General features: G+C 41.5%; 2 protein-coding genes across 7 annotated transcripts in view; one reads left to right on the forward strand and one right to left on the reverse strand.

The window, feature by feature from the left end:
- The window catches only part of VEZT (vezatin, adherens junctions transmembrane protein), an 85,620-nt gene extending 76,044 nt beyond the window's left edge, over nt 1–9,576 (reverse strand). For 2 of the 6 annotated variants that reach the window (XM_011990331.1, XM_011990328.1), the window contains exon 1: nt 9,436–9,574. Coding sequence is in view for 2 of the 6 variants with exons in the window: in XM_011990332.1 (XP_011845722.1) it covers nt 2,827–2,883; nt 9,436–9,471 (93 nt within the window). In the remaining 4 variants the exon portion in view is untranslated. Of the gene's footprint in view, nt 1–2,826; nt 2,884–9,045; nt 9,258–9,435 lie in introns of those variants that run through there. The other 4 variants (XM_011990332.1, XR_001007165.1, XM_011990326.1 and 1 more) reach the window with 4 other exon arrangements.
- A 269-nt stretch (nt 9,577–9,845) lies between these two features.
- FGD6 (FYVE, RhoGEF and PH domain containing 6) overlaps nt 9,846–12,730 on the forward strand; it is a 159,594-nt gene continuing 156,709 nt past the window's right edge. Inside the window, exon 1 of the mRNA XM_011990325.1 lies at nt 9,846–10,097. Coding sequence (XP_011845715.1) covers nt 10,082–10,097 — 16 coding nt within the window. The 5' untranslated portion in view covers nt 9,846–10,081. The remainder of the gene's footprint in view (nt 10,098–12,730) is intronic.

A 12,730-nucleotide genomic window follows, 5' to 3' on the forward strand; every position in this document is an offset into this window, starting at 1 on the left:
AAAAAAAAAAAAAAAAAAAATTAGTAGGGCATGATGGCACATGCCTGTAGTCCCAGCTACTTGGGAGCTGAGATGAGATAATCACCTGAGCCTGGGAAGTTGAGGATGCAGTGAACAGTGATTGTTCTATTGGAGGCCAGCCTGGCGACCGAGTGAGACCCTGTCTAAAAAACAGTTAAGAAAGCAACATCAGAACTTTAACACCTTTCTAAAGTAATTGGAGAATTCTTACTCTCAAAACACTGTAATTAATGATGACAATAATAGAGTAAAACAACAATCTTGGTATTTCATGCTTATTTTGCTAATACTCATGTTAGACATAGTATCCATCATTTTCCAAACTTTGTTCTGTTGCTGTTTAGCCTGAGTGGTCTGAGATGAGGTTATACCACCCTTCTCAATTCAGCCTCTTAGAGCAGAATGATGATAGAAGATTCTGATTAAAACAAATGATCTTATAGAAGGAGGAGTCAGCCTCCAATATAATGGAATTAACCTTGAAAGTATGTAGGCAATCTAGCTCTGATAAAATGAAGGTAATCAGATTCTAGGGCAAGAAATGGGAATTGGGCCTGGGCACTTCACTTTTTCTTTCCTCCCTTAGTCCTTCTCTTATATCATCTTTCAGTGCACATCTACTCCTCTCAGACTAAGAGGATTCTATGTTATCACTGGAAGGAGAAATACAATGACCCAAAATATAATACTGTAAAATTTACAAATAATCCAAGAAATAGAAATTAAAACAAGATACCTCAAAGAGTTTGTTTTAAGGGAAGGGATGCTGTTGGAATATTTTCCAAAACTCTGCATGATTTAAGTTTTTAACTTTAATGCAGCATGTAATTCTCTAGGTAAGTCTCAAGACATGAATCAGTCTGCTTTCTGACTCTGAAGATCATTAAAATAACAGTATTACAATAAATATACCAAAAAAAAAAAAATCACAGTTAAATTTTCTTAGGGGAAGCAAGGTTAGGCCCTAAGATAGATATGGCAAACTGGCTTGTTCAATCTCTATTCTATAATCCTTCTTCCAGTGTACCTCTTGTGTTACAGAGGCAGGAAAGCTACATCTGACATTTCCCAAATTATCTTGCAGCTAGGATTCTAGATATAAATTCGGGTTTCCCCAAGTAGAAGTGCTGTGTAAGAGATTGGGAAGGTGGAAGAGAAGCAGAAGTCCACTTTTGGCTCCTTTGGCTTTTGTTTCATCTGTTCTTTTTTTTAAAAAAAAAAAATAATAATAAAGGCAAAGTCTCAATCTGTCACCAAGGCAGAGTGCAGTGGCCTCATCAAAGCTCATCACAGCCTTGAACTCCCGGGTTTAAGCAATCCTCCTGTGTCAGCCTCCTGAGTAGCTAGGGCCACAGGTGCATGCCACCATGCCCAGCTAATTCTTTAAAATAATTTTTTATAGAAGCAAGGTCTCGCTATGTTGCCCAGGCTGGTCTCCAACTGCTGGCCTCAAGTGATCCTCTGATCCTCCCACTCCTGGTCTTGTTATTTCATTTGTCCATTTGTTCTCTCATTCCTTCTCTTCCCTCCCTCCTTCTCTCTTTCTCTTTTTCTTTTTTTTTTTTTTTCTATGAAACAAAGCCGTGAGGCAAAATGTTTCTATAGCAGTATTCCAATATGGGTTCTCCAGCTTCTTGGTAACACAGCTGCAGATGTGGTAGAGACAGTGGAGACACTCCAAGTTCCAATACCAAGGTATCACTTTGTTAGGTTATTGCGAAGCAGATGTGGTGATGGCTTCTGATTCCTGGACTGTAACTATGATCATGATCACGTGCTCTTGCCTTCATGAGCTTAGTAACTTTGATAGAGCTTGATCCTGTAGGCCTTCCAATGATAATCTAACCACTAATTCCCTATGCTAAATTCCTTTCTGCTTATGGCACACGGACAGCTTTCTGTTTACTGCATTAACGGGGCCCCCAACACCCAGGCCTATACAGCACTGGTACTGGTCCATGGCCTGTTAGGAATACAGCCTACGGCCGGCAGGCAGGTGGGCCAGTGGGTGAGCGAGCATTACTATCAGAGCTCTGCCTCCTGTCAGATCAGTGGCAGCATTAGCTTCTCATAGGAGCAGGAAACCTATTGTGAGCTGCGCATGTGAGAGATCTAGGTTGTGTGTTCCTTATGAGAATCTAACTAATGTCTGATGATCTGAGGTAGAACAGTTTCATCCTGAAACCATCCTCCAACTGTGGAAAAATTGTCTTCCACGAAACCAGTCCCTGGTGCCAAAAACCAGTCACTGTGCATTAGGATGTACGGTTGACACAGTACTTAGTATCTAGAAGTAGGGCTGACTTAGCAGAACCTGAAATATGTTCCACTGGCTGAGTAATCAAGTGGTAGATGGCAAGAAAACATTGTGCCTAACAAGCTTTCAGCTCTTCAAAAGAAGGCCTTTCTCAGTCAGTGGCCTGAGATCTAAATGGAATCGAAGTGGTAACAGTGGTAGAGGGGGTTACAGGTCTCATAGGTGGTAAAGCACAAATGCAGGATATAAGACGGCTGCTCAAAGCCTTTCTCAAGAAGAATCCCCTAATAAGAGTTATAGTTTAGCTGGATGTGGTGGCACATGCCTGTAGTCCCAGCTAGTCAGGAGGCTGAGTTGGGAGGATCACCTGAGCCAGGAGTTGGAGGCTGCAGTGAGTTATGATGGTAACACTGCATTCCAGCCTAGGGAACACTGTAAGACCCCGCCTCGAAAAAAAAAAAAAAAAGTTGTGGCTTTAGGTACAGGAATGTAATCACTAACAAATAGTAGCCATAGAGGGAAAGAATTCAAACAAGAAACACCCAAACCTCTCTGGCGCTCTTTCCTCCATCCTTTGATCTGCAGGTCCTTCCCACTGGCCGAACCTAAATGGAACCCAGAGGACGAGGGAATACAGTGATGCAGTCCATAATGATCAAGGTGGAATTATGGGTCTGAGGGATACATGGAGAAAAATAATCACCAACGATAACATCAATCCCTCAACTATACACTTGGGTATTAAATAAGAAATAAAAACGGAACTTACACAACTGTGAGACAAACTACATTTCAAAACTTGCGTGATACAACTGAAGCAATACTCAGGGAAATTTATAGCCTTACAAGTTACTTTGGGCATTTAGGTTTTTAACTCAAGAAGCTAAAGAAAACAGAACAAAAATAGCAAAATAAACACAAATAGATGAATGGAAATGGATAAAACTAGAAATTTTAAAAAATTTAAAACCACGAACAAATTCAATAGAACTGATCAAACAAAATCAACAACTAGTTCTTTGAAAAGTCTACCTGGGGCCAGGCACGGTGGCTCACATCTGTAATCCCAGCACTTTGGGAGGCTGAAGTGGGTGGATCACCTGAGGTCAGGAGTTCAAGACCAGCCTGGCCAACATGGTGAAACTCCATCTCTACTATAAATACAAAAATTAGCTGGGTGTGGTGATGGATGCCTGTAATCCCAGCTACTTGGGAGGCTGAGGCAGGAGAATTGCTTGAACCCAGGAGGCGGAGGTTGCAGCGTGCCAAGACCCTGCCATTGCATTCCAGCCTAGGCAATAAGAGCGGAACTCTGCCTCAAAAAAAATGAAGTCTATCTGGTAAGTTGACACTCCAGCGCATCTATGCAAAACAAAAAGAAAAACATAACAACAATCAGATCTAATTCATGCTCTAAATGAAACTAAAAATTAAGAGACTACTAAGAATATATCAATTATATTGAAAACCTAGATAAAAAACAATTTGCTGGAAAAATTTAATAAAAGGTAACATTTACTGAGTGTTTACAATGTGTCAGGTACTCATCTAAGGAATTCACTTATATTAAATCATTTAGTACTCACAACTACCTTACGAGACAGATACTGTTATTTTTATTTAATATGGAGAAAACTGAAGCTTAGACAAGTAACCTGCTCGAAGTCACATTAACTAATAAATAGCTGACCTAGGATTTCTTAGGTTATCCAGCTCCAGAGCCCATATCTTTAACTATATTACACTGCCTTTCAGAATAAAAAAGTTACCAAAATAGAAAATTGTACCTGAGCAATAACCATAAAAGAAATTGAACTGATAGACAACATTCAGTCTCCTTTCCCCAGGTAAGGCCAATTTAGCTATATCCTGAAGAAACAGAAAATTCTCATTTTGTAAAATCAGTCCCAGAGCACAGAATGAAATGGGAAGTTGCCTGACTCATTTAGAAGGCAAGTAATAAATGTTCATAGATTGGAAGATTCAATATTGTAAAGATGTTAAGTTTCCCCAAAGTAATTTACAGCTTCAAAGCAATTTCAATCAAAGTCTCAGTAGGTCTTTTTTTTTTTTTCCCCCACAAAAACTGACAGGCTGATCTAAAATTTATATGGAAATATAATGGGCCAAGAATAGCCAAAGGCAATCTTGAAGAAAAAATGCAGCTGAAGGGTCTTATGCTATCAGATATTAAAACCTATTTTTAAAATTATAGTAATTAAAATAAAGTGGTATTAACACAAGAATAGACAAAATGATCAATGGCAAATAAGAAAGGGTACAGAAGGAGATTCACACATAAAAGGTACCCTGATTTATGACAAAGGCAACACTACAGTTCAGTGGGGGAAAAAATGATCTGCTCAGTGATGGTGCCAGGTCAACTGGACATCCACATGGGAAAAAAAAAAAAGTTGATCTTCACTTGTTACCATACAAAAATCAGCACCAGATGGATGACAGATCTAAATGGGAAAAGGTCAAATAAAGCTTTTAAAGAAAATATCTTGTGACCTTAGAACAGGCAAATTTTTTTTAACAGCACTAATCATAAAAGAATAAGGTTTAATTGGATTATAATAAAGAGCTTCTGTTCATTGAAAGACACGATTAAAAGTGTGCAGAAGCCACAAATAGCCCAAGGTAAGATATATGAGGTATATACAGTTGTCTCTTTATTCATGGGGAATTGGTCACAGGACTGGGGCAAATACCCAGTCCATGGATGCTCAAGTCCCTTATATAAAATGGCATAATATATGCATATAACATACACATATTCTCCCACATATTTTAAGTCAGCTGTAGATTATTTGTAATACCTAATACAATGTGAACGCTATATAAATAGTTGTTATCCTGTAAAGTTTTTTATTTGTATTATTTCTTGAATATTTTTGAGTATTTATTTATTTAGAGATATGGTCTCACTCTGTCACCTAGGCTGGAAATGTAGCTCACTGCAGCCTCAAATTCCTGGGCTCAAGCAATCTTCTGCCTCAGGCTCTGGAGTAGCTGGCATTACAGGCATGCATCACCACATCTGGTTAATTTTTTTCTTTTTTTTTTTTTTTAAGATGCAGGGTCTTGTTAATGTTGGCCAGGCTGGTCTCAAACTCCTGGCTTCAAGCAATACTACCGCTTTAGCCTCCCAAAGTGCTGGGATTATAGGCATGAGCCACCTTACTGGGCCTGAGTATTCCTTTTCTTTTTTGAGATGGAGTCTCACTCTGTCACCCAGAGCAATGTCCGCCTCCTGGGTTCAAGCGATTCTCATGCCTCAGCCTCTAGAGTAGCTGGGACTACAGGTGCACGCCACTATCAGCTAGTTTTTGTATTTTTTAGTAGAGACGGGGTTTCGCCATGTTGGCCAGGCTGGTCTCGAACTCCTAGTCTCAAGTGATCCTCCTGGCTCAGTTTTACAAAGTGCTAGGATTACAGGCATGAGCCACGGTTGGTCCAATCTGCAGATGTGGAACTCTCAGATAAGGAGGGCCAACTGCGTCTCTAACAAAGGGCTTGTATCCAGTGTAGGTAAAGAATTCCTTCAAATCAGTAAGAAAAAGAGACAACCCAATAGAAAAAAATGAAAGAAATTTGATGTGGCTTCACAAAATGGATATACAATTGGCTAACGAACACATTAAAAATCTTAATATCGGCCGGGCGCGGTGGCTCAAGCCTGTAATCCCAGCACTTTGGGAGGCCGAGATGGGCGGATCATGAGGTCAGGAGATCGAGACCATCGTGGCTAACACGGTGAAACTCCGTCTCTACTAAAAAATACAAAAAACTAGCCGGGCGAGGTGGCGGGTGCCTGTAGTCCCAGCTACTCGGGAGGCTGAGGCAGGAGAATGGCGTAAACCCGGGAGGCGGAGCTTGCAGTGAGCCGAGATCCGGCCACTGCACTCCAGCCTGGGCGACAGAGCGAGACTCTGTCTCAAAAACAAACAAACAAACAAACAAACAAAAAAAAATCTTAATATCTTTATCAAGGATAAAAACTTCAAGGAGATACCAAGACATAAACACTAGAATCATAAAAAGAAAAACACTAAAATTAGCAAGTGTTGATGAGAATGTGGGGCAAAGGGACCTCTCATACCTTCCTGGCTGGAGAATAAACTGGTATAACCACTTTGGAATAAAGTTTGGCAATCTCTACAGAAATATCTATGTATTTGCTATGACCCAGAAATTCCATTCCTACATACATATCCACCAGAAATATGTTTAACCAAACACATACGAAAAGGTTCACAGTAGCACTAGTTTAAACCTGGGAACTACTCAATGACCATCAACAGAAAAATGAATTTAAAAATGATCATATATTCACATGGAATGCTATGCAGAAATAAAAATTTTCATGTTAATAATATGGACGAATCTCACAAAGCCAGAGAGGAAAAATAAAAGTCAGAAATAAGAGAGTATATAAATAGAAATGCACAGTGTCTAAACAATAAAAATAGACAAAATTAATCTAGGTTATTACGTTTAAAGAGTGGTCATTTTGGGGTAGGGAATAGTGATGGAAAAGGACCAGGAGGGAGCTTCTGGTGTGCCGGTGATGTTGTTTCTTTTTCATTTTTTATTTTTTTGGGGCAGAGTCTGGCTCTGTCATCCAGGCTGGAGTGCAGTGGTGCGATCATGGCTCACTGCAGCCTTAACCTACCCAGGCTCAAGTGATTCTCCCACCTCAGCCTCCCCAGTAGCTGGGACTACAGGCACGTTCCACCACGCCCAGACAATTTTTGTATTTTTTGTAGAGATCGGGTTTCGCCATGCTGTCAGGCTAGTCTCAAACTCCTGGGTCGAGGGATCCATCTGCCTCAGCCTCCCAAAGTGCTGAGATGACAGGTGTGAGCCACCATGCCCGACCTGTCCTGTTTCTTGATCTGGGTGCTGGTTACATGGGTGTGCTCAACATGTGAAAATATAATCATCCGCACACTTGTGATTTGTGCCCTGTCCTTCTATAAATTATACTGCAATAAAAATTGTGTATAACAAAAAGCAAACAAACAGCAAACTGGAAATTTTTCTGCAAGTATGCTAAAGGCTTAGTAATATATGAAGAACTCACGCAGGTCAATTTTTTAAAAGCTAGCAGCTAATAAGAAAATGAGCAACAAATATGAAGAGAAATGTTTAAAGAAATAAAAATGGCTAATGCACAAATGCACAAAATGTAAATTAAAACAATGGAATGTTATTTTTGCCTACCAAATTAGCAAAGATTAAAAGAAACTGTTAAGGCGGTTGTTGAGGATTTGGTGAAACCAATACTCTCTTATTTTTAATGGAAACCTGAATTGGTATAACCTATCTGTGTAAGTCTTAAATGTTCATATTCTTTGACCCACTAGTTCTACTTCTAAATATTATTCTGAAGAAAATCAGAGTTGTAGTTAAAGATGGGCTTATATCACTGTTGATTACAACGGTATTTTGAAAAATAAAGGTTATATTATGATACACATGAGGGGATATTAATGTTTTCAAAGAATGATGAATGGGAAAAGATTCACGATAAAGTGAAAAATATATACAAAATTCTATGTGGTATACCTTTTATTCTAAAAAATATCACACACATATTGTGTCTTAATATAGAGGCTAAAACACTACACACACATAAACACACACTTACATACAAATAACGTCTATAAGAACACATACCATATTGTTAATAGTGACCATCTTTCGGTGGTGGGATAATGAGTGATTTTAACTTGGGGGTTTATTTTCTATAATAAAATGTTCCTTGAGCATATATTACTATTACATTCAGAAGTCAAAAATAATGGATTAAAAAAATACATCCATCAGTTACCCTTACTCTAGAAATCTATTTCTCTCTCCTTCAGCTACCACATTCAATCTATAAACATTGAATCGATTTTAACTAACAAGTGTCTGTCCAAGCCATTATTCCATTACGTCTCTCATTTCCAAAATTCAGGCCCTTGTCTTCCCTAATGAACGCCTCATATCTAGACTCTTCATTTCGGTAAAATGGCCACATTTTCCATTGCTTCTAAATTGCAGCCACATCAAGCCACTTTACATAGCCACCCTCCACACCCCGCCCCCTAAAAATGCACGCCAGATACTTTCACACTTCCCAAGCTTGGCATACTCAGTTCTCTTTCCCTGTAATACATTTTCCCCTGTCGGTTTTTCTAATCCAATTCATAGTTAAAGATTCACGTCGGATATCGCGTACTGGGTGTAGCCTTTGGGAAGCCGCAAGGACAGAAACTGATCCTTCAATGACGGTTTGTACATATTTCAACATTTAACATTCTGTCCTGTTTGTGCCTCGCTCTCTCGCTGTATGGCATGGGTTACTCCATTTTTAAATTTTCTTAAAATCTAGTTGGATGAATGAAAGTAAAGCGTACACATGCAATACACGTATGTACAGGAGTGCGAGTTTTGACCTGTGTCTGAAGGAAAAAATGGCATCAAAAACACTCGCCCGATTTTTTTCATTCAAGATGGCAGAGAACGTCTTAAAATAGTCCCACACAAAAGCACTCACATCTAGAGCCTCAAGTCAGAAGAACTGGCTACACCTAGCGCAACAGCAAAGGACAAAAGAATCGAATCTAGATGCTGAGACGCCCCGGCCCTAACCACCCACAGTAGGTCCCACATAAAGACTTTAAACCTTGTTAGAAAACCGGCACCTGCTGCCTTCATTCCGAGGGCCACGCCTTGACGGTGAACAGTGACCTGAAGCATTTCTAGATACTGACCCAAAAAAATCGCGGATGGAAAAGGAGGCGGCTAAGTTGTGACTATCTAAAACGCACCATTCGGCCCCGCCCCAGCCGGGCGCAGTCTCCGCGCGGCACATCCATTCCTAGGAAGGAAGAGACACCGCTCCAGCCCAGGGCCTGGCAACCGGGCACCGTCTGGGAATTCTGGGCGGGCCCGAGATACAGGCCGGCCACGGACAGGGCGCCTCTGGCTACACCTGTCAGGCGACGACGGACACTAGGCCCTGAAATCGCTGGGGTTCGGTAGTCGAGGCCAGCTGGAGCGCGTCACCGGATCCCTAGCCCCGGGAACGCCTTGCCTCCTCGCTTTCCGTCTCGTCCTTCTCAAACAAAGGCAATCCACACCCACCGCCATTTTCCCCTTACCTCAAAAACCACCTCTTCGTCAAACTCCGGTGTCATCCTTCTCCGCCATGCCACCCGCCTCAGCACGATGGGAAATGAAGGCGGGAGAACCCGCGGCACGGAGCTCCAGCTCCTGCTCGTCTCGTGGGTCTAGAAAACTACAATTCCCAACATGCCTCGCCGCCGACGCCCACTTTTCGAGCCTGCTTATTGGAGAAGAGCGTGAGCGTGTGAGCGAGAGAGGCGGGAGCGAGCGGAATCTCGAGCCTTCCGATTGGAGGAGACTAGGGCTTTTGTCTGCCTTTTACGGCCACGACTAGCAGGGGGCGCCCGCAGCACTGCTGATTTTTGGAGCCCGAGAAGGGCACGCGCCAGTGGAGACGAAGTGAGCACTGCTCGTGCCCGCGCCTGGCCGTCCGCCTGGAGCTCTACGGGGCGGCGCTCGTGCTCGCCCGCCCGCCCCCGGCGGCTCGCGCCCGGGAGCGCTGCAGGGTCGCTGGAGCCGGCCGCATCCTTTGTGTGGCGCTCAGGCTGCGCCGCGGGGCGGCGGGACGGAATGTGGGCGCTGTGGGGGCTTTTCTCTTCTGCCCAAACTGTGGAAACAATGGACTGAAAGGGGAACATGGATTGAGGGGCCGAGCGGGGAAGCGAGCTGCACCGGGGAATCATGACTTCAGCAGCCGGTAAGTGAAGGCGCTCGCGCTGCCGCTGGAAAGTTTGTGGCGAGCGCTGCTAGGCTTGGGCTCGCGAGCAACTTTCTCCGCCGGGATGGGCGAGTTGTGTTTCCCGTACCTTTGCCGAGCACCTCGGCAAGCTCGGAGCTAATGGGGTTCGCTCCCGGATTTCTCGTCTTTTCCTGCCCAGAGGTGGTGTTTGGAAACCCGGGATTTCTCGGGACCTCCCTTCCAAGGGGGATTCTGCTGGGGGCTCTGCACCAGGTGAAACGCGATGTGTGAAGGGCGTTCGCTCATCTCTCCAGCAGCGCGAGGACTTCGCCTTTGCATGTGAAAATAGTGTAGATTCCCAACTTAATAAAAAATCAGTTATTATAGGCAAAGGCAGTGTTCTCAGCGTGTTCAATTTGGCCACTAAGTGAGTCGCTTTCAACCTTGTATCTGCTGGTAAACCTTTTACCCATTTTAAAGAGGCGTAGACATTGTCATCTCCTGGTGATTTTACCTCTGTTACCTGAGAAGCAGGGGAGTTGAGATTGTTGAGTTTTGTTTTTTTTTGTTGTTGTTTGTTTGTTTGCTTGTTTGCACCGAATTACAGATACTTTGTTTGTTTCTACCTGATTAGGGTAAACAAAGCTTTATTTTCTGTCTGCCTCCCATATAGTTCTTTCCCCTTGATCAAAATGACAAAGCCTCTATCTTTGTGTGGATTTTCAGCAATTCTAGACGTTGTGTTTCTGCACATTCTTAAGGAACAATTTCTATTTTACAAAATAATTACCAAAGTGGTGTTACGATCACTTTATAAGTACACAGGTTAATTTTTAAACCAGAACTTATGTATTAAGTAGAGTGTTATGGATTCTTTTACGTTTTTGTCCACGTTGAAACAAACTTTCATTAGAAATTTTATAGTGAAATAGTTTAAAGCTTCCTCTCAAAGTTACTTCTAGAATCAGCACTTAAGTATCAGATTAAATTTTCATTGCTTTTCTTGGCATTTGTTTAAAATTCTTGCAACTTGAAACTGTCAAACAGCACTCAAATGTTCTGATTTGTATTATTTCTAAAGCCTAGATATATTGTAGTATTGCATTGCTCCGTGTGCTCAGATTACAACAAACGAAACAAGAAGTTAGCCAATAGAAGAAAGCAAGAAGTAGGTGTTGGGTGGGTCTTTCCTTTTTGATGTTATATGCACATATATGAGATATCTTTATAAACTCTCTTTTCTTTACCAAAGGGAGGCTTTATACTTACATAAGGTAAATTATTTTCATCCTAAATTTCTGTGCCTTACCTTCGTTCAAGAAATTGATTTAAATTAAAAGTAGTTGGAAATTTTAAAATCTTTCCAGCCAGTTTTAGTTCTTTCCTTTTTGGAGGTGTCAAATGTATTTAAAATAACCGTATCTTATATGTATCAGTTTTCAGTTCCAGTCTTAACAGTTTATAAGGAACAGGCACAGAAGCATGTAATTTGACATTTATGTAAACCCGATTTCCAGGGCCCAGACTGGAAGTTCATGATTCTTGCATTTGAATTATCCTAAAATAATGCAAGCTATTTTTGTATTTTATCAACTTTACAATTAAATAAATCCACAGAAATTTTTGTGGTGTTTAAAGTGGGACACTTCCTGTGTCTAGCAGAGTTGGTTGGTTTTTAGCATGGCTGGCTGAGAAGCATCAACTACTTTTTTGCTCACCCATCTGTTGGATTTATTATAATTCTTTCTGGTGTCTAGATGGGGAATATGGAAGAGAACTGGGGTTTTATTTCTGCCCATTCTTATATGTGTACATAGTTCTTACAAGCTGATTATGGTGCTTTTTGGGAACAATAGTCAAATTCATTGAAACGTTTAGGAAGGTTATTTGAAGTTAAGGGAGGGGATTTTTGTTTTTGAATCTAATCTGTGGTAATTGGAAGAGTTGGTTTAAGAAAATAAAAGGGATGTTGTAGAACATCTAGGTTATATATATCCAGCAGAAAAGCTTGCTTTGTTTTTCTGCGTCTATAAAAGAATCTGCCCTTGGTGGATATTTCAGAATTATTTTAAGCTGTATATGAAAAAGGAGAGGCTGGGTGCGGTGGCTCACGCCTGTAATCCCATCACTTTGGGAGGCCAAGGCGGGCAGATCACTTGAGGTCAGGAGTTTGAGACCAGCCTGGCCAACATGGCAAAACCCTGTCTCTACTAAAAATACAAAAATTAGCCAGGTGTGGTGGGATGCACCTGTAGATGAAAATTGCTTGAGTCCGGGAGGCAGAGGTTGTGGTGAGCAGAGATCGAGCCACTGCACTCTAGCCTGGGTGACAGAGCAAGACTCTGTCTCAAAAAAATAAAGAAAAAAGGAGAGAGAATTATAGGTATATATAGGTATATATTTTGTGTCCTTTTGAACATGTACAGGTCACTGTCTCATTGTCTGTGCTTTGCATTTTGGCTGGTCCAGTAGCCAGAGAGTGTACACGTGAACCACAGCCATCTGTGTGTAACAGATGACGAATATGTTTGTAATAGTTAGTAAAATGGTACTAGTGCTTTACTTTCTTACCTTATATTTCCCTGGAGCCAAACAGCTGTGTAAATAAAAGATTTGCTGCTTTGCTCTAAGAAGCTTTGGGTCTGACTGTT

Source organism: Mandrillus leucophaeus, unplaced genomic scaffold, assembly GCF_000951045.1.
Source record: "Mandrillus leucophaeus isolate KB7577 unplaced genomic scaffold, Mleu.le_1.0 Scaffold377, whole genome shotgun sequence".
Taxonomy (NCBI): Eukaryota; Metazoa; Chordata; class Mammalia; order Primates; family Cercopithecidae; genus Mandrillus; species Mandrillus leucophaeus.